Source organism: Heterobasidion irregulare (assembly GCF_000320585.1).
Source record: "Heterobasidion irregulare TC 32-1 unplaced genomic scaffold scaffold_03, whole genome shotgun sequence".
NCBI classification, from domain to species: domain Eukaryota; kingdom Fungi; phylum Basidiomycota; class Agaricomycetes; order Russulales; family Bondarzewiaceae; genus Heterobasidion; species Heterobasidion irregulare.
The window spans coordinates 872,675-893,717 of NW_009258199.1; the positions used below are offsets into that span (position 1 = coordinate 872,675).

The window sequence follows — 21,043 nt, forward strand, 5'->3', positions numbered from 1 at the left end:
TGCTTGTGTACAAACATCACAAAGTATGCGTGAAGCTCCTGGTAGTACAATTTGCCGATCGAACAGCCTCGATTTATTCAAACCCTTGACCAGCTTGTGCCACCGTGCACAACCTCTCTTGCTTCTAGTCTTTGTCTTTCTTCTGCACGTATCGTCAGGGCTGATATCGACATACCACGCATAGGTGCGTCTGCCATGTTCCCTTACACTGACACTCTACAGTCGTCGTACGCGGATACAAGCTACGTCCCAAATACAAATATTCATGATCCTGGTGAGCTTTCTCCTCGGAGCGCGGAGACGTTCGCTGAGGCCTTCATGAAAACATCCCAACGTATCAGGAATACCGTCATATATGCCTTCATTTCGTGAAGATATGCCGATTCAAGACGCCACGCTCCGGCGCGTGGAAGATGAAGTGAACGCGGACGTCGAGATGCAGGTAAGTCCCGACGCTCCGAACCTCACGTCCCCCCAAATCCACCGTGCCCGTTCTGCCCTTGCGCCATTTTTGCCACCAAGCTGAGTATCTAGCTTTGCGCCGTACACAGGGCCCGCACTCCTCGCAACACGTGGCGTACTTGGTGCTCGACACCAACGTCCTCTTGGGGCACCTCGATGTCCTGCAACAGTTTGTGGATGACGTCGAGCAGACATCGGCGCCCGTCATCGTGATCGTCCCGGGCGTCGTCCTCTCCGAACTCGACGGGTACGTCTCCCCGCCGTGGACTGCGCAGTCGTTGTTTCCGTGAGTGAGCTAATAATGTATTCCTGGGGCGTCCGCAGTCAGAAAACGCGGCCGGGCCTTGCGTGGGCCGCGCGAAGAGCGTCGACCTGGCTTTTGGGAAAGGTGCGCTCGCGGCGGACGGTCAAGGGGCAGACGCACGAGGAGACGTGCAAACGTTCTGGCAAATGGAACGTGCTTGATGCAGGGGAGGTAGGCACCGTCATGGGTTGACAGTGGCGTCACGCTGATGACGAGCGCTCAGAGACGAGGCGGAGAGACGAACGATGACCTCATCGTCGACTGTTGTCGGTTCTTCTGCGAGCGACTCGTGCCAGCGTACCGCGCGCCAGTCGTGCTGTGCAGCGCGGACAAAAACGTCTGCTTCAAGGCGGAGAGCTTAGGCAAGACACCTCTTTCTCATTGCGGCTACAAGTAACCTGACACACTCTGGTTCCGTCCGGCGACTGCGCAGGTATTCCCAGCCACAGCCCCTCTCCGTCCTGGACCAGCCATGAAATCGCGCGGTTTATTTTTGGCAGCGATGCCGGGATCGATCTTACAAAATTCGACTCCTATCCGTCCCGCGCGTCGCGACAGGCGGCCGCCCAGTCCGCTCCTAAAGCAGCTGTGGTGCGGAGGGACGATGACATGATGGATATCGACGACACCGGGGATGTGTATATTCCGCCGGCGCACCCGCTGGACGCGCTGCACCTGGAGATAATTGAGCACTTTACGCCGCTGCTGGCAGCGCTAGTGGACAGGGTGGCGGGGAGCGACGTGCCGCGCACGCGCGCGGAGGCGTCGGCGCCGAAATCCGTGCACGCGCCGTCGTGGACGCGGGTGCACCTCGCAGAATGGACGGTGGGGATCTGTCTTGATTACTTGCATGAGCGGCGGCCGCTGCCGCGGTCGGAGCCGCGACTGGAGGTGTTTTTGCTGAAGCAAGGGGAGAGGGGCCGGTTCGGGTCGGGGCGGCGGGGACAGGACTGGCCTCGGGCTGCATGGAATGGGGCGCGTGGGGCGTTGGAGGAACTGGGGCGGCGGTGGGAGGACCGATCGATTGCAGAGTCGGCTGAGATCTTGAAGCCGTTTATAGAGTCGGTTTTTCTGCGACCGTTGCGACCGACTGGGACCTGAGTCCGGTTGCTACTTTGGGGCAGTGGCTTATCTATGCGGTGTTGGGTACGGCACTGGTATGGCTGTGCGGGGTGGAACGTACGTCGACTGGGGCAGAGTACATATGGATGCACAGTGATGAAGCAAGCAAGAGAGAGAAGTTGTGTGAGCGCGACTCGATGAGTGGGCGGCAGGGACGTACGGGCGTGGGGCGGACTGGCGGAGAGGAGGCGCCCGAAAGAGGAGTGGCGGGGAAAAGACCTTTGCTCAGACTTTATTCGCACTCTTTTACACAGCGTCGTTCCTTCACCCTCCTTTCCTCCTTCCCCCACCATGGCCTTCCCCTCATTCAGGAGGAGGAGCATACATATTTGTCTCTCTCTCCTCGCTCTCTTTCTCTTGGGCACCGTCGTCGTCCTATCCTCCGTGTCCTACTATCTGTCCATTCCCGACGCTGCCTACATCACTGAACAGGAGCTCGATGCCCCTTTTAACCTCTCCGTCCCCTGGAACGCTACAGAACACGGAAAAGTAGAGCGCATCCCTAGAATCCTCCATCAGACTTGGAAGTCAGAGACGCTCCCCGACCGGTGGAAGGGCATCTCCCAGGAGTGTCGTGACATGATGCCCGAATAGTATGTCGCCCCCCTTCTCTCGCCCTCGCCCCTCTCAGGTTGATGATTTTCCAGTGAATACATGCTCTGGACAGACGCCAGTGCTCGCGAGTTCGTCGCAGAGCACTACCCGTGGTTCTTGGATACCTTCGATTCCTACACCTACCCCATCCAGCGCGCCGATGCTATCCGCTACTTTGTCCTCCATCACTACGGCGGCATATATCTCGATCTGGATATCGGTTGTCTTCGCCGTCTCGACCCCCTCCTCGTACATCCTGTCATCCTCCCGCGCACCATCCCTGTCGGCGTATCCAACGACCTCATGTTCGCAGAAAAGGGGCATCCTTTCCTCGCCCAGACCATTCACAACCTCGTCACCTTCGACCACAACTGGGTTCTGAACTATCCCACCGTCATGTTCTCCACTGGGCCCATGTTCCTCTCTGCCCAGTATGGACTCTATAGTACCTCGCATCCCTTCACTCCGGACCATCCGGGCGGTGAGATCCGCGTCCTACCCAAGTCCCTCTATGGAAAGAACGCGAAGCCTGAAGAGGCGCCCCATTCCTTCTTCACTCACTTCTATGGCAGCAGCTGGCACGCCGACGACGCGGCGTTCATTGGGTTCCTGGGCAAGTGGGGTAAAGGCCTTATGTGGGTAGGCCTTGCTATTTTGGTCATGGGCGTGCTGCGGATGCTGTGGACTAGCAGCAAGCAGCGAAGCTATGCGCTGCGGAGAATCGGTGGGTATGAAGTCCTGCTGCCTCGCTGGGTCGAGCGCAATGGACGGTGGCACCTTGATTTGGGTTGGATTTCCCTTCCCGGGCGCCCCTCGCCCTCAGCCACCCCCATCATCTCCCAGCGCATGTCGTCCGACATTCCTGACAGTCTGAGGTCCAGCAGTGACGAGGACGTCTCTCTCCTCCCTCTTTCCCTCGACATCCGGCCCTCGTCGCCCGCAAACTCTGACTATCCCCCATCGCCCTCCTCGTACTCTGCCGCGGACGCAATGCGGCGCGTTAGACGTGGAGTGGCGTCTCTTTTTGGATCTTCATCAGACGTACTGCGGTCTCCCGCGCGCTCCCGCAGACGACCACGCGGCGTGCTCTTCTTCCTGCCCGCGTTCGCGTCAGGGGGCGATATCGCTCTGCCCTCTCACGAGACCCCGTCCCGCTTCCCTGCGCCCATTTCCACGACGTCCCCCTTCCTGTCACGCTCTCTGTCGCGCACGACCTCGCCCTCGCCATCGTATCCCCCCGATAAGCGAAGGCCCGAAGAGCTCGAACAGGGCGTCGCCACCAGCGAGTCGCTTCCGTCGTATTCCGAGGCATCCATCTCGGCGTACGGTGCCCCCGCATCAGATGCGAGCGGTTCGCGGCGTACCTTCGCTAATTTCACACCCATCGAATAGGCGTTCGGTATCGCTCTGCGTTGGCTCCCCCCTTCCCACCCGCTGCTCTATTTACGATACGGGCGTCCGCTTGTCATTAACTCGCTGTTCTCACACGTTCTCAGACAGACGTTTTTACACATTGTTTTTTGTGTGTGGCCTATTCCTTCTACTTCGTATTCGTATCTATTTCGCACACATACACACATACGCCTCGGATTCACGCAACTCACTTAGTAGTGGCAGAAACGAGAACTTTCGTCCCGTTCCAAGTACCGCTATAAAACCAAATAATCTCTTGTGCATTTCTTGGTTCTGCGTCGATACCCCTTGCCATTCCGATAGGAACGAACATGAATTGTAAGCTACTAATGTGTCGGTTCCTAGAACCCTCCCTTTGGACAGGACAAGAGTAGAGATTGATATCGAGACACGCTATAAATATGACACATCTCCCGAGTAGTACACAAATCACGCCCTCGACGCAGCGAGCTTCCGCATGCTGCTAGACAATACGAACATGGCCACCGCACTGACGGCGTACGTCGCCGACGGCCCGACCGTCCAGTACGACGCGCAGGCTATAACGAAATCGGTCAGCGACCCCGCGCCCGGACGCTGGACGACATGCGAACAGAGGCACACGCACCCAGGAGAGGCCCAATCGCGCGCCCGAGCTGACCCGCGGACCGGAACTGGCCCAGCGCCTTGCCCTTCGCGAGCTCGGGGTGCTCCCCCGCGCCCGCGCGGGGCTTCCCCGTATCCGCGTCGACGTCCGTGACGCCGTCGTCGCACTGCAGCGACGCGTGCGCGGTGAGCGAGTTCACGACTGTTGCAGAGGTGACCGCCATGCAGACCGCCGCGCCCTGGAGCAGGCGGAAGGCGAACGTGGGGCGCGATGCGGTGAAGTGTGGGAGGAGCGCGAGGAGGACGAGCCCAAGCGCGCAGCTCGACACGCCGCGCCGCGCCATGGCGGCCTCGCCGACCTTGGCGAGGGAACGGCGGACGTAGCCGCCTTGCAGGAGGGCGCTGATGATGCCGATTGACCCGATGAGCTTGCCGTTCTGTGTGTTGTTCCAGTCGAACACTGTTTGGTGGATGACCCGCGGGTGGGACAGGTTAGTGGGAACGAAAGCGGTAGTAGAAAGCGGAGGGCGACGCACGGTCGAACGTGAGGAAGGTGAGTGTGAACTCGACGCCGGAGAAGAGGCCAAGGAAGAGGAAATGCAGCCTGCGGAGGGCCTTGAGGAGCTGGAGCCGTTGCTGGACCGTAGCGCCGCGGGACGAGCTAGAAGGGGTGTGGCCATTCGCACCGTTCGCGGGAGCCTTGCCTTCCTTTACCTTCTTGGAGGGTACCGACGTAGGCCCCTTGCCCCGTGTTTCTGGAAGCGCGATGGTGAGGAACGCGGTCTCCGCGACGAGGAGTATAAGCGTGAGGATGGCGGGTGCCGCGTAGACGTTGAGCTCCAGGCCGAGAGACGCGCCCAGTGCGACGGGGCGGGAGGCAAAGTACGCGCCGATGGGCGGGCCGATGCAGAAACAGATGGCGAAAGCGATGCCGACGTGTGCAAGGGCTTTGGCGCGGTTTTCGGGCGTTGTCACATCAGACAGGATGGCGCTGTCCAGGGCGAGGATCATGATGGGGGCCATGGGGCGATGCATGAAGCATGATGAGCTGTGCGTTTCGCTGAGATGAGAAATGTGCGAGGACCGACATGGCTAATTGTACGTTTCCCTCGCTCAAGCCGCCTATCACGCGCGAGAGCATATATGAGGCAAACGTTGTGCTCTGGATCCACCTGTGCGCACGAAGACATGGTTGAGAACACGGGCATGAAGCGGCAGAGACACTTGGACTACACACACAACCGCTGATAAGATATTGCCGATCATAGTGATCAGGAGGACACGTTTTCGGCCATATTTATCTGATAAAGAGCCGATGTAGGGAGAAACGATGAATTGCAGCGCCCTGTTAAAGTATGAGTGCCTGTGTGCATCGGGCGTGTCAAGATGACCTTACGAGAATACGGAGCCCATGAGACCTCCTTCAAGCCTGGTCAACAAGTAGAACAATGTGAATCGCGAATGCACGTACCGAGCAGCACAATGTCCCATCTCTGCGGGTTGTTGGTCGCGTTGTATAGCTGCCCTCGTAGGGTCGAGACAAACCCAAGTGTCCGCGACAGGAATCCTGTCGGGTCAGACGTCTCTCTCTTCAAGTGATTTGTTCCATCTCAACGCCCACGGAGCCATGCATCTAGTGCGGCGTACCTTGGTGTACCATTCGATGATGCGTGGAAAGAGCGGGAGGGGGATGGTGAAGGCTACATTCCGCGGAATAATACCCCGTCAGCTTCCGCTGCTCGCTTCCCCCTGGCTCGGAGCCAAATACAAGGCAGGACTCACCGAACAGATCCAGCACCAACGACAAAAAAACGACAGTTTCGATTTTGCCCATCTGTGCGCACCGAGAGCTCCTTCGACGTGGCCTCTTATAAGACTGAGCTTCGGGACTGACGTGGTCAATGGCAATGATGAGTGCTTTCAAATGCGGGGGTGATGTATTTTGGTGGGTCCAGACTCCAGGACTGCCTCAGCGACTATGACACGAGTTCGCGGCTGCAAGTGACTGAGTGAGCATTCGCGACGGCCGTTTCGTTTTATAGCCGTTGTAATGTGCCCTATGGATACGTGTAACATCCGGAGTGGGGATGTAGTAAAGTTGTTCGGAGCACGTCGTCCAATAGCATGAGACTTTTTCCAAGCAGGCTTCACCGGCCATATAAAGTTGGCTTGGAGGCCGGCACCCGCATTTCTCACAATGGCAGCTAGCGGTCTTCAATTGTTCTCAGGAAACCGAGTCCCGCAATGTTGGAGAACAGTGTCATAAAAATACACACGCGACACGTACGCCTTCTTCACACCGATAATTACAACGGGTACACGACCGCCTACCTATTCGCCGCCCAACTCCTCGACGACCACCGCATCGGTATCCGCGCTAGGATCGACATCAGCTGCTGTAGCCTCTCCAGCACTCTTGAACTGTTGATCCTGAGATGCTTGCGTGAGGCTGCTCTGGAAATGCGAGCTCGTCTCGGTCTTCGTCACCTCTCGCAGCGCCATCGTAGCATAAGCCGCCGTGCCGAGAGTCAGCCGGATCTGCAGCGCGAGGAAACGACCATCGGGAACGATAGCTGGCGCATCGTATCCGAGCAGTTTATCCTCGTCTGACTGCGCGAGAGGAACGTCCGGGTCAGTATACCGCAGGACATCCCATGACAACTCCCTCGGCAGATGCATGATATTGCGATATGACCCGCTCAAGCTGTAATCTCTGTCATAGTCACGCGCAAACCGTTAACGAATTGAGTGTTAACAGCTTGAAAGTAACTCACTTTTGACGCCGGTTAAAATTATCGGGATCCAGACCGTCTTTGCGCAGGAACTCCTTATAACGCTCTCCGAGAGAGCCTCCGGGAAAAGCTACATCTTTGCCGGGTAAGGGCATGACAACATCGAAGATGGAGTACCTGTCGACGTCTTCTGCTGTGAGCGTCTTCACCTGTGCAGGCTGCCAAGGTTTCTTTTCCCTTCTGCTTCCTCTGCTTGGACCGTTATCCGTCGCTGAATAGGAGTATAAGAGATGATGTTTTCACACTATGACATAACGTACCGGTCTCAACTTCAACTTCGTCAACTTCCATATCGCCATCCGTAGCTTTGGTTGACACGAGTACGAGGTCGCCAACAACTGCCTTCTCCGCACCATATGTCCGAATGCGTTCTGATACGATCGCATTCCAGACATAGGACTGGTAAGCGTGGACATACATGAGCCGCAAATTCCGTGGAATCTGCATAGACCTATGGTGAGTATACCGGCAATCAAATAGCAAGGCAGAAAGGCATGCACCGTCGAAAGCGCTCCGAGGGCGTTGCGCGTCTCGCCATTTTGCTTTCTGTAGCTCTCAAGAATGCAGCGCTCCGCGACGACCCGACGAGGCATGAGTTCGAGTGCGCGATCGAGGTCGCCATCTACTAGCCATGCCTGCCGAGCTGCCACGACGTCGGGATGTTCTCCAGGGCGTGTGCGTAGGATGAGGGAGACTGCTCGGTGCCAGTCTTCTTTAAGAAGGGCCAGTCCAATGGAATGTGTTGGGATAGATGCTGTGCCGAAGCGCTGCATACCTGAAAAAATGTGACTTTAATTTATTGCGGCGCAAGGAAGTAATGAACGATCTACCGTAGTAGTTTATGAAGCCATGGTCTTTGATTGAGTTCATAGCTCTATTCAAGGTTTCCGTGGAGTCGACTTGCACGTTCCTGTTCGATGAAGAATGAATGAGTAGGTGATTTAGTGATGGAGATAGAGGCAGACCTGAGCGTAATCACGAATGCGTTCCCTTTGAGCATACCGAGCTCTAGCCCCGCCTTCCTATAATTGAGGTCCGCAATTCTGACGCCTCTCTCCCCCCTTTCTCGCACAGCTTCTTCAACCGAATGCCGCCCAGGAACGCCATTTGCGAGACGCCAAATGTCTTCGACAGCCTTTCCACCCCGTCGCAGCGCGACACGTTGAACGGTGACGCCACGTTTGTCTTTGGTGCCGGCCGTGGAGAGGTCCTTCACATTAACATGCAACGTCCGTGCCAGGTAGGCGAGTGCATCCTGCGTGTCACGGTTCGTTTTTTGAAGGGTGAAGTGAATGTAAGGTGGGAAGTTCCCGCGGGAGGGGCGGTCGCTATTGCTGCCTATGATAATCAATATAAGGTTACCAAGGATAGGGGGCAACAAGATATACCCTTGTCACCTCGACCACCGCCCCGACCACCACCGCGTCCACCACCCCTTCTTGACCACTTGATGACAATTCTAGATCCTTCATCGTCCGCAGGCGCGGTCGTATCCGTCTCACTGTCGAGCTTTCCGCCAAACAGCTCTCTCACCGCCTGGTGGAGTTCTGTACGCGTGCTCTTCGCGACGATAGGCTACATACGACAATGATTTGCGTGGACCATGAGATCTAGAAAATGGAGCGGGAGGTAGGACGAGAAACACACATCTGATAAAACCTTCCTATGGTCCTCTCTCGCACCAAGTCTTCCTGGTCGTCCACCTCTCCCGCCTCGGCCTCCTCGGGCGCCTCTCCCACCTCTTTCTCTGCCGCGCTTCCCTCTACCCTTCACTTCTTTCTCGACGACTTCCTCAGATTCATCTTTTGCCTTCTCCTCGACAGTCTCGGCGACCGATGGACTTACCTCATTCGTCGTCGAGCGACCTCCCCACCCGGCATCACTTACGAACGGTGGCTCTGGTCCTTCCAAGAACATCTGCTTCAGCAGAGCGACTTTTTCCTCGGAAAGGAAGGTCGCGAGGCGTGTCGTGAAGGTTTCAGGCCAAGGGTCTGCAGGAGTTTCTGGAGTGACGGGTTCAGGAGCGTCAGAGGGCTGAGGAGTTTCGAAAGCAGGCTCTGCAGGGACCACAGATGGTGTTTCCTCGACAATTTTGGCGTCTGCAGGAGTTGATGTAGATTCGATGCCTTGCATGGCTTCGCCTGAGGCAGAAAGCTCAGTCACAGGCGCAGCCTCATCTTTGTCCTTTTTTGATGGGGATTCTGGCATGTCCAGAGACTTGATATGTATGACGTTGTGATCGAGATCGACCTCGTACACCAGAAAGTCTGTGAACCTTGTGATTTATTCAGTCAGTTTCTGTCACCATTCGAGAGCGACAGAGCGCACCTTTGCTTGATTATCCCGTCGATTTTCGGTACATCTTTCGCGATGTACTCTGAGATCCCGACATCTGTCTCCAAGATGCGAACGTGGCCATCGGTACTCGGCTGAGATAAAAATTTTGTTCCTAGCAAAGAATGGCTAGGAGGCAACAAGCTTTCTGGCTCCTCTGGTATAGCAGAGTATGCCGCATCGCTTGCTTCGAGTGGTGCAGATGAAGCTTCTACGCGTTTTTCACCAGCTTCTTCTGATGGGGCAGAAGAGCTTGACACATCTTGCTCGAATTTTTGTCTTTTCGCAGAGGGAGCTGCTGTTTCGTCGTGGTCGATTTCGCGTTCACGCACGCGAGGAGAGGCAGACATGCGAGAGGAGTGTTGAAGCAGCTGATGTTTTCGGAATCCAATCTGGGCAGTCAACGATCTTATCTTATCTCGCCCCCCTTCCTCCCCAACACGACTTCCATGGCCTACCTTCAATCGTATGCTGCTCGGGCGAAAAACCACACCAACCCAGCCGCAAAGCAACTACTAGATACGATAGAACGCAAGAAGTCCAACCTCTGCGTCAGCGTCGATGTCACAAAGTCGCTTGATTTCCTCATGGTCATCGACACCGTCGGTCCCTACGTCTGTCTCATCAAGGCAAGTATAATTTGCGACAATGAACCCTCGGCCGGACGACCTGAGTCTGATTTTACTTGCTCAAGACTAGACTCACGTCGACATAATCGAGGACTTTGACCCGTCGTTGATCGACCGCCTCGTCGAGCTAAGCAAAAAGCACGACTTCCTCATCTTCGAGGACCGCAAATTTGCTGACATCGGTGCGATCATCATCATCTCTTTCCAACTCTTCTATCATGCTTATCCTCTGTCTCTCATTGGACTACAGGAAATACCGTCGCACTGCAGTACTCTGCGGGAGTACACAAGATCGCCTCCTGGTCCCATATCACGAATGCACATCCCGTCCCTGGGCCTTCGGTCGTGACGGGACTCGCATCCGTGGGCAAGCCCCTCGGCCGCGGATTGCTTCTCCTCGCCGAGATGTCGACTGCCGGCACCCTCGCGCGCGGCGCCTACACCGAAAACGCCGTTCGCATGGCGCGCAACCACCTCGATTTTGTCGTCGGGTTCATCGCCCAAAGGCGGATGGACGGGGTCGCCCTCTCCGATGGTGCCAGAGAGACGACACAAGAGGATTTCCTGATCTTGACCCCTGGTGTAGGGCTCGATGTGAAGGGCGATGGGATGGGCCAGCAGTATCGCACGCCGAGGGAGGTGGTGCTGGAGAGCGGATGCGACGTGATCATAGTAGGGAGAGGCATCTACGGGAAGCCCGGGAGTCTAGATGTGTCAAAGGTGCATGCTCAGGCTGAGAGGTATAAGGAGGCAGGGTGGGCCGCGTATCTCGAAAGGCTGCAGCAGAAATAAAAGTGCCAAGGCACATAATTTATGACATTACAACTGTATCAAATACAATCCATCAGTGTGCTTGTACCGTCCTCAAGGAAGGGGGGTTAATACAGATATAAACCATCGGATACATGCTGTGTGTCTGTGCTAGCCGTACAACGGGGAATACATCAATATCGTCTGTGTAGTAAAGAGGCTCACGTACACAATCATTCTCCTTCTCCACCTTCACCTTCTCTCTTTTTCCTTTCTTCCTCCTCCTTCGCTTCCCTCTCTTCCGCTTCCACAATTTCCACGTCCAGCGGAAATGTGAGGATCGCAGCAATGCCCGTTATCTGGTTAAGTTCTGCAGTGGGGAGAATATATCAGGGGATGTTTGAGTAATCGAGTCATTCTAGTGGGATACTCACGCTGCCCGCTCTCATGCATACTTGAAAACATCAACACCTCGCCCCCTTTATCGCGCACGTCTTCCACGAGCGTAACATATTTTTTGCGTAGCACAGGGTCACTCGCACGGAACAATTCGTCGGAGATGAGGAGGGTGCCGACCGCGCCTCGGTCGATCGCAAGAGCGACGTGGTCTGGTCCGTACCATGCTCGTTGCTCGTCTGAGCCGAGCATTTTGAAGAACCTGAGGCGATGGTGAGCTACGAAGGAGGCTCGATCCGGACACACTCACTTGTCAAGCATGATGCCCTCACGAGCGAATTTTGTTTCTTTCAATTGCGCGACGATCTATACCCGAGTTGATGAGAAGGACTCAGGGCCAATATGGGAAGCACGGATGGCTCACCTCTGGGCTCTTCAGCACCTCCACTAAACTATGAACATGAGGGCTGTTCACATGAACACGCACGAACTTTGACCGTGCAGCAAGTAGAGGTTTGTTGGACGTTCGTGTAGCCTCCGCCATGATGTGGTCAAAGACGGCGTCCCGAACCCACCCGGGACTTGCGATGACGATTGCTCGGAGGCCAGGGCTTGAATACGGTATATGCCGGAGGAACGTCTGGTAGAGCACGTTGTAGAATCGCGCGAGCCCCTTCTCATGGGCTGTCGCAGAACCCGTGCGCTTGCGAGGAATCGGGACGTCGATGCGTTGTCGCACGACGGTCATATGCTGAGACAGGAGACAGAACGCAGCAGTGCCTGGGAGGAACATGAGTCTTAAGGTTTCGAGATCGCAAGATGACCTGCCTTCTCCACATACGATCGCGCCTACCTCTGCACCACGCCCAGGTACGCAAGCATCTCTGATCCTCTCTAGTGCGATGCTGTCCCACTCCGCCTTTTCTATGCGAACATCACGATTGGCCTCGATGTCGAGGGTGTGAAATGCTCCGAGCTTGACGTGAGCGTTCTCCACGGCGACACGGCCGGAGACCTGCATGGATGCGGTCGGCAGTGGAGGCGCCGACGACGTTGATTCCATGGAAGAGGGAATAGCGGAGGGGGAGAATTCGACGCGGGTGACTTGCAGAGTGAGAGTTGTGCGGATGCGATGGGACTCTGTCGATCCCGTCGCAGAGACATTCTGGACGCGGCTGCAGATATATCAGAGGACGAATCGAGATGGATTGGATGAACACACACCGTATGGCAGGGGCACGGACGCGGTCTCCCTAGAAGCATATTGAGATGCTAAGGACAGGGCAGGGGACGAGCGATCGCACCTCTTGGATGAGGTTGTAGAGATGCCACATGTCCTCGTCTTCCTCGGGTCTGACGGTGACATGGCCCTGCTGAAATGTGAGAACGAGCGTTGTTGCAGCTAGCAAGCACTCACCGAGTGGTCCTTTTCGATGTGTTTGCCGACAAGCTTCATGGTGACCGAGTGTGAGGAGCCTTGCGGCGGGCACTACGTCAGACTTGGTACATTCCTTTCTGGGCTCTCATCCCGCCTCACGAGCGACCATGGCCGACAACGACGTATAGTGAGTCTCTAACACAGAATCATCGACAGTTCGACCCAAACGGGTCTCTCGACAGCACAGGCCCGCGCAACCCCAAAGTCGCCCTCCTGGCCGCTCAGCTCGCTGCGCCTTCCACATCCACCTCCCGATCTCGCTCAGACAGAGACGATGAGGACCTGGACGACGATGAGCTCTTCGCGCAGCTCGAAGCCGAGATCGAGGATGACGAGGCCAAATTCCGCGAGCACGGCGTCAAGGAGCTGCAGCGCGAGTGCGTCTGACCCCTTCCTTTGCTCCTCCGCTCTGCTCATACATGTCTCCGCTTCGCTGTGCAGGATGGAGCTCATGAAGCAGATGCGCGAGGACAACCACGGGAAGTACACCGAGATGTCGGACGAAAAGCTCGTTATTCGGACCAGTGCGTGAGTCTGCCTTCCGCTCTGCCTTCCCCGTGCATGTTGTGAATATGACGGCACATCACACGTCTTCTCCTCCCCGCAGGACCGAGCCACGCTGCGTGATCCACTTCTACCATTCAAACTTCCGGCGATGCGAGATCATGGACAAGCACCTCGCTGTGCGTCTGCGCGCCCTCCACTCATTTGAACCGTGCATCCTCCGCTCACCGTTCCCTCGGGACTCATAGGCCATCGCACCGAAATATTTCCACACGCTCTTCCTCCGCGTGTTCGTCGAAAGCGTGCCTTTCCTCGTCGAAAAGTTGGGCGTAAAGGTCCTCCCGTGTGTCATAGGCTTTGTGAATGGCGTAACGAAGGATCGGTGAGTGCACGTCCTTCCCCGGCTTCCTCACCTCGCGGGATACCTATCCGCAAGTCGTGACAAAATCGCTCACTTCATCGCGCGCCTGAAAAGAATTGTCGGCTTTGAGGAACTCGGAAACAAGGACTCCTTCTCCACCGCCACTCTCGAGCTCCGGCTGCAGCAATCCGGTACGAACCCCACTGCCCTCTCATGCCCGCACGCCTTGACCATCTCATGTTTCCCCTCTCCTCCGCAGGCGTTGTCATCAAACCCTCAGAGTTTGTACCTGCGGTTCGAAATGTGACATCGACTGTCTCTCGCAGCCGCTTCCGACAAGAGCGCGACGACGACTCCGATTTCGACCTCGATGACTGACCCGTTTCAACGTCGCTCATACTAGGAAAATGGTCCGCACTCCTGCATCGCTTTCGCATTGTGCATTGCATACGTAAAATTGTATCTGGTATCCTTCGTCTAATCTTATACCATTTTTTGGTGATTCAACCGCTTCAAGCAGTCCGCTCGCCCATATCGGACCTTTTCCACTGAGTCAAAGAAGAGTACTCATCTCGTATATCTATCGCGATCCATATATTACATAGGTCAACAATAACGCTTTGTTGCCCTATTCATACAACACACTATCTTGTACAAGGACAAACCAAGGACACAAAGCCTCACTGTTGGAAAAGCCTGCTATTTTCGTTGATAAAGTCGTCGATCGCCATGCGTCGATAATCATCCCTAATAAGCGTCGTGTTCCCTGTCTGGAACTGCATTATCCGCTATTAATAAAACAATGTCATAACGAGCGTTAGGAAGCACGATGATTATGTGAGGATGACGGACCTGATCATCCCCATATGCCTCCCAGTTCGGGCGCAGGCTCCCCAGCCCGTCGTTCGGATCCAAGGAGTCCACGAACGAGAGCCAATAATCCATCATCGCCAAGCTGAGAGGCGGCAGGGCACCACCAATTATAGGGACCTCCTCAACGTCGCCGCTCGCAGAAATCACCCCGTAAATGTAACCCAGCTCGGAGGCGTGTGGCACTAGACACGCGTGCGTCGGCCAGAACGTCAGGCAGGCCTGAGCGGGCCCATTATCCACAATGAGGAAGCTCACCTCCAAGGTACGGCTGATTGTGAGGTTGAGGTTCGGTGAACAGGTATCCGTAAACCCTCGTCCCGTTTGCGGATGCGGTCTGCGTCCAGAAGCGGCGCTGGGCTTGGAACCACAAGTCACCGACTGGCATCCGCGGCGGGCAGAAACAAGACAGCGCGTAAGCCTGTGCACAGCTCAAACCCCACGAGTGGGGCTCTGGAACGTTCACACTGGCGAGGCATCCAGCATGGGCTTACCGATGGCTGCCGCGCGCTTATATTCTGCATTGAGCCCGAAAGTCGCGTTGCCTGTGCCAAATGGCGAGCGCATGTCCGGTGAATCGTACAAGGCGACCAGGGCTCCCGCTGCGATGTCGAGAGTCAGATTTCCATTGCACGAAGGGGAGGGAGTGTATAGCTTGACTATCGCGTCGTGGGTCTCTTTCGGCGAAGATATCGATGTGGGGACGAAAGACGTGCCTAAGGATGTGGATTGAGGTTTAATGAGTCGTGAGCCCGGCTCAAGAGATCGAAGAGAGGATGTGCAGTCACCTTCATCTAGAACTGTTCCAGCGATGAACGGCACTCTGTTCCCAGCACCCGATCTCAGTCGCAGACTAGGCAGATCGGGAACAAGGCCCTCCGAGCCGTCTATGACGGGTATAAACGGGAACTGTTGCTGGCCATAAGCTAGTGCGGCTTCTTCGCCGATAAGAATTTCATCAGACGTCGCAGCGAGCAAGCAAGAAAACGTCTCTCTATCGTTCTCGTTCTCGGTGAACAACAGAGAGGAAGTGCAGGAGGGTGTGCCTCTAGCGAATGCAAGCCAGGAAGGGAGGAGGTGTGAAGGCCCGAACAGGGGGAGAGTTGATGCGGAGCCAGATTCAAATATCTACGAGGTCACTGTGAATGGCTAGACCACGAAGGCCGGTGAGCAAATGCACTTACAGCGGCTCTGGCGACGTTTGTGAAGTTCTCGTTCAGATAATGTAGAGCAAGCGAAATGGAGCCAGCGCTCTGACCAAAGATCGTGACCTACAATGTCTGATTAATCCATGTTTGATGTAGCGAGGCTGTACGACATACCTTCTCAGGATCGCCGCCAAACGCGTGAATGTTCGCTTGTACCCATTCGAACGCGGTCCATTGATCGTGTAGTCCGAGATTGAGAGCGCCACGGACAGCTGCTTCAGGGCCTTGGGGGAAACCTAGCGGACCTAGGCGGTAGTTGAACGTGACATAGATGACAGGCGTCCCCTGTAATGAATTCATCGACCGCGAGAGACAGACTAGGGCGTGGGTGTACATACACGATGGATCGAGCGGTCAACTAGCGCAGACCCGTTCGACGCAGATGATGACCCACCTGCCCGACCATGATGGGTATTAAAAAGGAAGCAAAGACACGAGATGAGTACTCATGAACCCTCCGCCATATATCCATAGCATGACGGGTAAGGAGGAATTCTGAGTCAGGCCTGCAGGCCGGAAGACGTTGAGGGTGAGGCAATCCTCTGATATGCGCGACTGTGTCCACTTGAGAAAATATACATCAGATGCACTCGCGACAGAAAGAGATGACAGAAAGACACACAGGTTGAATACAGGGGAGTCCGGAAGTGGTTGCATTAAACGTCGAGAGGTTTCCCAAGTCGAACTTGGGGACAGGTAGTGCAAAGCGAAGGTGACCTATAGGAGACTCGGCAAAGGGAATCCCTAGAGAAAAGCAAAACCCATTAGAAGACATTAGACGTCGAAAGGAGAGACGGACCTCCAAAGAACTCTTGAGACGCGAAATTGCTGCCAACGACGACAGTTCCGGAGAGCTGAACCTGTACACCATGTACGTACTGCACGAGGAGGGACAAGAACAGTACGGGACAGACGCGAGTGCAGACCATATGGGCGAGGAAAGAGAACCCGGCGGCGAATCCGAGCAGAAGAGGGCGGGATGCATCACGTGTCCCGATCCCAGTGCGCGATCGACGACGCGTCTCTCGACGACGTCACGTCCGAACACAAGTACAAAAGCAATCAATCCACACCATGAGTACTACATACCCCCTCTTTATATGTCCATCATGCCTAAACGCTCACTTCGCAGCCCCTCTCCTTTTGCATCAAAGAAACCCCGTTCCGACGTAGAGATCGTCCATCGCAAAATCGCGACAGCAGACGCAGCCGCAAAGGTCGATGCGCATAGACCTCTGCCCCAGCTTCTAAACGCCCTAAGTAATGTCGTCAAGTCTCCTAAGAAAGGCGAGGCAGTTGTGTATTGGATGAGGATGGAAGATATGAGAAGTGAGTCGTTCAGACAACTTGCAATTTGGTGTGAGCACGCTGACACTTTCTGCAGTCGTCGATAATCGTGCGCTCGCGCAAGCCTCTTCGGCAGCTAAGGAGGATAACATACCTCTCCTTGCCCTCTTTATTCTTAGTCCACAGGACTACGCCGCTCACGACAGGAGTCCACGCAGGGTAGATTTTACCTTAAGGAATCTCTCTATTCTGCAGGTGAGACTACATGTTCCTAAAAAAACGACTCATTTCTGATTAACTTTCAGTCTTCCCTTGCGGGCCTGCACATTCCATTGCACACCGTGACCCACACTCCCCGCCGAATGCTACCATCTCGCGTTCTATCTCTCCTGAAATCGTGGAATGTCACTCGTCTGTTCGCAAACATCGAGTATGAAGTCGATGAGCTGCGTCGCGACATCAATGTTTGTGAGCTCGCGAAAGAGCAGGGTGTCCGTCCGACCTTTGTCCACGACAAACTTGTCGTAGAACCAGACACCCTTCAGACAAAGACCGGCAAGCCGTTCACTGTACGTTTCATCATCTGCGTTCATCCTATAGCTGTCCTAAATAATCCTCTCTAGGTTTACTCGCCGTTCCAGCGCCAATGGCTGCCTACCCTCAACGGCGACCTGCCACGATTTTTGGGTGAAGCCCCGGCCCCGAGCCCCAACTCTAAGGATATCCACGAGCATCCTAAATTCGCAGACCTGTTTAATACCCCTATTCCTCCATCAGTTGAAGGGTTTGAGTGCGCCGATCGAGACAAGATGTCAGAAGTCTGGCCCGCGGGCCATGATGCTGCTAAACAAGTGAGCATCGCCTACTATCTGTATGCATACACACTGACCCGTGCTCGCCGAGTAGATGCTTGACCTATTTCTCCATACCAAATCCAGCGAGTCGCATGTCGGTCTCTCAAACCCCCTTGAGAAAGCTACTTCTTCAGACAAGAAAAGCAGAGCGCTTGTGTACAAGGCGGAGAGGGACAGGGCAGACAGGAATACAACGAGCCGGTTGAGCCCGTACCTTTCCGCGGGCGTGATATCCGCACGAGAGCTCATCTGGGCGAGCATGACTCTCCTAGGCATCAAAACTGTGCGCGCTGATAGAGAGTCGGATGTCGGGATGTGGGTACAGGAGATTGGTGAGTGGGCTGTAGAGCACGAGGACGGATAGAGCCATTGATATGTGGCTTCTGACAGCCTGGCGCGACTTTTACACGCACGTTATGGTCGCATTTCCGCGGGTGTCCATGGGCCGGCCCTTCCAAGAGAAATACGCGGATGTCAAGTGGGAGACGAACGAGGAACATCTCAGGGCATGGCAGGAAGGCCGCACTGGCGTGCCAATTGTCGACGCCGCCTTGCGGCAGGCGAACACTATGGGTAAGATCGCCTGTCTTGTCCCTTGATGGCACCTTGCTGATCGTTTTTCTTTGATGCAGGGTGGATGCACAACCGCCCACGCATGATCGCGGCCATGTTCCTCACCAAGGACCTTATGATTGATTGGCGACTCGGCGAACGCGTGCGTAATTTTCCTGTGCTGCCCTCTGCTTGCCCTGCTCAGCCCTGCCGTTCCATTTCAGCATTTCATGCAACAATTTATTGATGGCGACCTTGCGTCCAACAATGGCGGGTGGCAGTGGAGCGCTAGCACAGGCACTGACCCGCAGCCATATTTCCGCATTTTCAATCCGTACCTGCAAAGCGAGAAGACAGACCCGTCAGGCGAGTACATCCGCGCGTTCGTGCCGGAGCTGCGGGACGTGAGGGGGAAGGATGTGCATCAGCCGTCAGCGAAATTGGCGGATAAGTTGGGGTATCCGAGGCCGATTGTAGATCATCATGAAAGTCGAGAGAGGGCGCTCAGAAGGTATAAGAACCCCGGGGAAGAGTAGAAACGTGGTTCTTGCTCTTGATTTGGCATGTCACACTATATTATTTTATGTACCATCGCGTCCAGCCTTACGTTGAAGGATATGCATATGCAATGTCCTCAAATTACCTTAATATCTCGCATCAGTTCACCATTGCAGCACAGGGGCATGCCTTTGATATCACAAGCACTTCTTCGCTTTGAAAAATCCAAATTCAAATGCGACACCGAAACAGCTTCGCGGATCGCGCTGTATGTCCAAGATGCTGGTGTCGCATATTTTAATTGGAGCCAGTATGCAAACAACAGAGCAAGGGAGGAAGACGCGACAAGGCGCGCACAGGATGAGCATAGAGAAAACCAACGAAGCCTAGAAACAAGGATTTTCGACTGGACAACTGAGTCTTAGCACCAGGATCTCCAGCATCAATGGATTGAGCATGAAGAAGGATCTTGGAGTGGGGGGAAGTGGAAGCAGGATTTTCAAGAAGAGCTCATGATCTGGAGGCTAGACAAATGGAGCAGACAAGACACTGAAAGGAGGAGAGGAGGGGACTAGGGGGAGCACAGTGTATTCGACAGCCAATAGCTCATAGGGTCTTGTGGAATATTATAGTCGCTGAATAGTAGATAATTTATCACAAAAGCGGGCAACGAAGCTGAAGTGAATTTATCTATCCATCATGTTTTCAACACTCATCACTGCAGTCACCTCTCGTCATCAGCAACCTCCTCTCTTAATTAGATTTAATTATTCAAAATACTAATCTAAGTTAATTAGAATATATTATCTGTAATCAACTTTATGACCAAATTTGTGATTAAGGGGACATTGTCTATATTATTACAGTCCCATTAAAATCTATAACCTAATTACAATTTTACATATCCCAAATCCAAATTATCCAAGTGCTACAATTCTATTTTTACTGTATTCTTTATTTTCTATTGGTTTACTATTTTGTTGTCTGGTGTCTAAATTCAAATATTGAAAGCCCTGATTTTTAGGGTATTTATTGACCCCTTTATATATAGAATAGATGGAAGATGAATGTGTAAGAAAATCAGAAATGTTGAGATTGCCTTATTCATATCAACATATTTAGGTTACCAGGTAAATAATTTAGACTTTGTGGCTTAGTGGTTTAGAGCATTAGTCCGGAGTGTGCAGGCATGAGGTTGTTGGTTCAATTTTAGTGATGGGCAAGTCTGTAATAAGGTGCAACTTTAGTTTGATTAGTAAGCTCTATGCATACTCTATGATTAGAGGTATAATAGTAGTAGAGAAGCCATAGGAGTGGGTTGGTTGATATTTTCCGAAAATCCATATAATAAATTAGCTTTAATTAGCTCTAATTAGATCTTATAATTTCAGGATTAGAGGGGGGGTAAGCTAAAAATCCTTAATGGTAATTAGTAGAAATATAGCTATATTTATGCTTAACTATGGTTAATTTGATATGGAGCTTTTCCCTGATGCATACAGCCAACCTTCAAGAGTGGTTGTAAATCCATTATGGTATTGGGGGTGTATTGCACATAGTGTGAAAGGTCCACTGATCAAGCTAGAATTCCCACCTGCAACCATGAGTAAGAAGGGCCAAAAATAAGGTAGAGGCTTGGGTGCAAAAGAGTATATTGCACAGGTTCTTGAAGGGCCTCTAAAGGATTTTTTCGACAGGATGGAGCAGTAGCAGATATGTCTCATGCTTGTTGTCGAAGATGGAGCACCAGCCCACACAAGCTGCCTCACAAAATCTGCTTGGTTAAAACTGGGCATCACACTTCTAATACATCCTTCATCTTTACCTGATCTTAACCCTATCGAGCTGTTATGGCTGCTGCTCAAAAACCATGTTGCTGATACCCCAGGTGCCAGTAATTCTCTCAAAAACCTATGGTTAGCAGCACAGCATACATGGGAAGAAATTACAGAGGAGGAGATTCAGAGACATACCGGGAAGATGCTAGAGAGGGTTGCACAAGTTCAGGCAGCAAAAGGCTGGCATACAAGATTCTAACTACTGTATTGTATAAAAGACATTCCTAGCTCTTCATAAAGACTATTAAATTG

At 53.9% G+C, this 21,043-nt stretch overlaps 10 protein-coding genes across 10 annotated transcripts; 6 read left to right on the forward strand and 4 right to left on the reverse strand.

The window, feature by feature from the left end:
- Positions 1–195: 195 nt before the first annotated feature.
- HETIRDRAFT_102537 (uncharacterized protein) lies at positions 196–1,867 on the forward strand (the record flags this gene model as incomplete). The annotated part of the gene is made up of 6 exons (XM_009545331.1): positions 196–274; positions 342–442; positions 552–709; positions 787–937; positions 990–1,159; positions 1,237–1,867. 6 exons carry the CDS (start codon positions 196–198, stop codon positions 1,865–1,867), a joined length of 1,290 nt encoding a protein of 429 aa, XP_009543626.1.
- A 271-nt stretch (positions 1,868–2,138) lies between these two features.
- HETIRDRAFT_34312 (glycosyltransferase family 32 protein) lies at positions 2,139–4,321 on the forward strand. The gene is made up of 2 exons (XM_009544870.1): positions 2,139–2,481; positions 2,536–4,321. Exons 1-2 carry the CDS (start codon positions 2,180–2,182, stop codon positions 3,872–3,874), a joined length of 1,641 nt encoding a protein of 546 aa, XP_009543165.1. The 5' UTR covers positions 2,139–2,179; the 3' UTR covers positions 3,875–4,321.
- A 3-nt stretch (positions 4,322–4,324) lies between these two features.
- On the reverse strand, positions 4,325–6,314 carry HETIRDRAFT_46726 (major facilitator superfamily; the record flags this gene model as incomplete). Its single annotated transcript, XM_009544889.1, has 10 exons — positions 4,325–4,434; positions 4,503–4,584; positions 4,636–4,940; positions 5,017–5,471; positions 5,569–5,652; positions 5,718–5,825; positions 5,877–5,901; positions 5,952–6,069; positions 6,128–6,180; positions 6,263–6,314. The coding sequence occupies 10 exons, from the start codon at positions 6,312–6,314 to the stop codon at positions 4,325–4,327; spliced, it is 1,392 nt and encodes a 463-aa protein (XP_009543184.1).
- Positions 6,315–6,729: 415 nt separating this feature from the next.
- HETIRDRAFT_381163 (uncharacterized protein) lies at positions 6,730–9,956 on the reverse strand (the record flags this gene model as incomplete). The annotated part of the gene is made up of 9 exons (XM_009545332.1): positions 6,730–7,193; positions 7,255–7,483; positions 7,533–7,713; positions 7,773–8,047; positions 8,103–8,182; positions 8,238–8,610; positions 8,661–8,847; positions 8,920–9,547; positions 9,601–9,956. The coding sequence occupies 9 exons, from the start codon at positions 9,954–9,956 to the stop codon at positions 6,812–6,814; spliced, it is 2,691 nt and encodes an 896-aa protein (XP_009543627.1). The 3' UTR covers positions 6,730–6,811.
- A 99-nt stretch (positions 9,957–10,055) lies between these two features.
- On the forward strand, positions 10,056–11,099 carry HETIRDRAFT_155232 (uncharacterized protein; the record flags this gene model as incomplete). Its single annotated transcript, XM_009545333.1, has 3 exons — positions 10,056–10,235; positions 10,306–10,417; positions 10,486–11,099. The coding sequence occupies 3 exons, from the start codon at positions 10,056–10,058 to the stop codon at positions 11,025–11,027; spliced, it is 834 nt and encodes a 277-aa protein (XP_009543628.1). The 3' UTR covers positions 11,028–11,099.
- Positions 11,100–11,218: 119 nt separating this feature from the next.
- On the reverse strand, positions 11,219–12,837 carry HETIRDRAFT_123629 (uncharacterized protein; the record flags this gene model as incomplete). The annotated part of the gene is made up of 8 exons (XM_009545334.1): positions 11,219–11,355; positions 11,420–11,643; positions 11,692–11,747; positions 11,806–12,161; positions 12,210–12,556; positions 12,606–12,634; positions 12,686–12,751; positions 12,799–12,837. 8 exons carry the CDS (start codon positions 12,835–12,837, stop codon positions 11,219–11,221), a joined length of 1,254 nt encoding a protein of 417 aa, XP_009543629.1.
- Positions 12,838–12,926: 89 nt separating this feature from the next.
- HETIRDRAFT_425480 (uncharacterized protein) lies at positions 12,927–14,062 on the forward strand (the record flags this gene model as incomplete). The annotated part of the gene is made up of 7 exons (XM_009545335.1): positions 12,927–12,946; positions 13,002–13,196; positions 13,261–13,347; positions 13,427–13,502; positions 13,572–13,705; positions 13,799–13,875; positions 13,944–14,062. The coding sequence occupies 7 exons, from the start codon at positions 12,927–12,929 to the stop codon at positions 14,060–14,062; spliced, it is 708 nt and encodes a 235-aa protein (XP_009543630.1).
- A 302-nt stretch (positions 14,063–14,364) lies between these two features.
- Positions 14,365–16,691, reverse strand: HETIRDRAFT_170366 (Esterase/lipase/thioesterase; the record flags this gene model as incomplete). Its single annotated transcript, XM_009545336.1, has 11 exons — positions 14,365–14,472; positions 14,537–14,739; positions 14,813–14,975; positions 15,023–15,270; positions 15,343–15,682; positions 15,739–15,825; positions 15,877–16,047; positions 16,101–16,156; positions 16,209–16,326; positions 16,385–16,506; positions 16,562–16,691. 11 exons carry the CDS (start codon positions 16,689–16,691, stop codon positions 14,365–14,367), a joined length of 1,746 nt encoding a protein of 581 aa, XP_009543631.1.
- A 180-nt stretch (positions 16,692–16,871) lies between these two features.
- HETIRDRAFT_62555 (uncharacterized protein) lies at positions 16,872–19,113 on the forward strand (the record flags this gene model as incomplete). The annotated part of the gene is made up of 8 exons (XM_009544968.1): positions 16,872–17,091; positions 17,147–17,304; positions 17,355–17,618; positions 17,673–17,951; positions 18,043–18,235; positions 18,294–18,476; positions 18,536–18,618; positions 18,680–19,113. 8 exons carry the CDS (start codon positions 16,872–16,874, stop codon positions 18,989–18,991), a joined length of 1,692 nt encoding a protein of 563 aa, XP_009543263.1. The 3' UTR covers positions 18,992–19,113.
- Positions 19,114–20,675: 1,562 nt separating this feature from the next.
- On the forward strand, positions 20,676–20,990 carry HETIRDRAFT_46863 (uncharacterized protein; the record flags this gene model as incomplete). Its single annotated transcript, XM_009544895.1, has 1 exon — positions 20,676–20,990. One exon carries the CDS (start codon positions 20,676–20,678, stop codon positions 20,988–20,990), a length of 315 nt encoding a protein of 104 aa, XP_009543190.1.
- Positions 20,991–21,043: the final 53 nt, after the last annotated feature.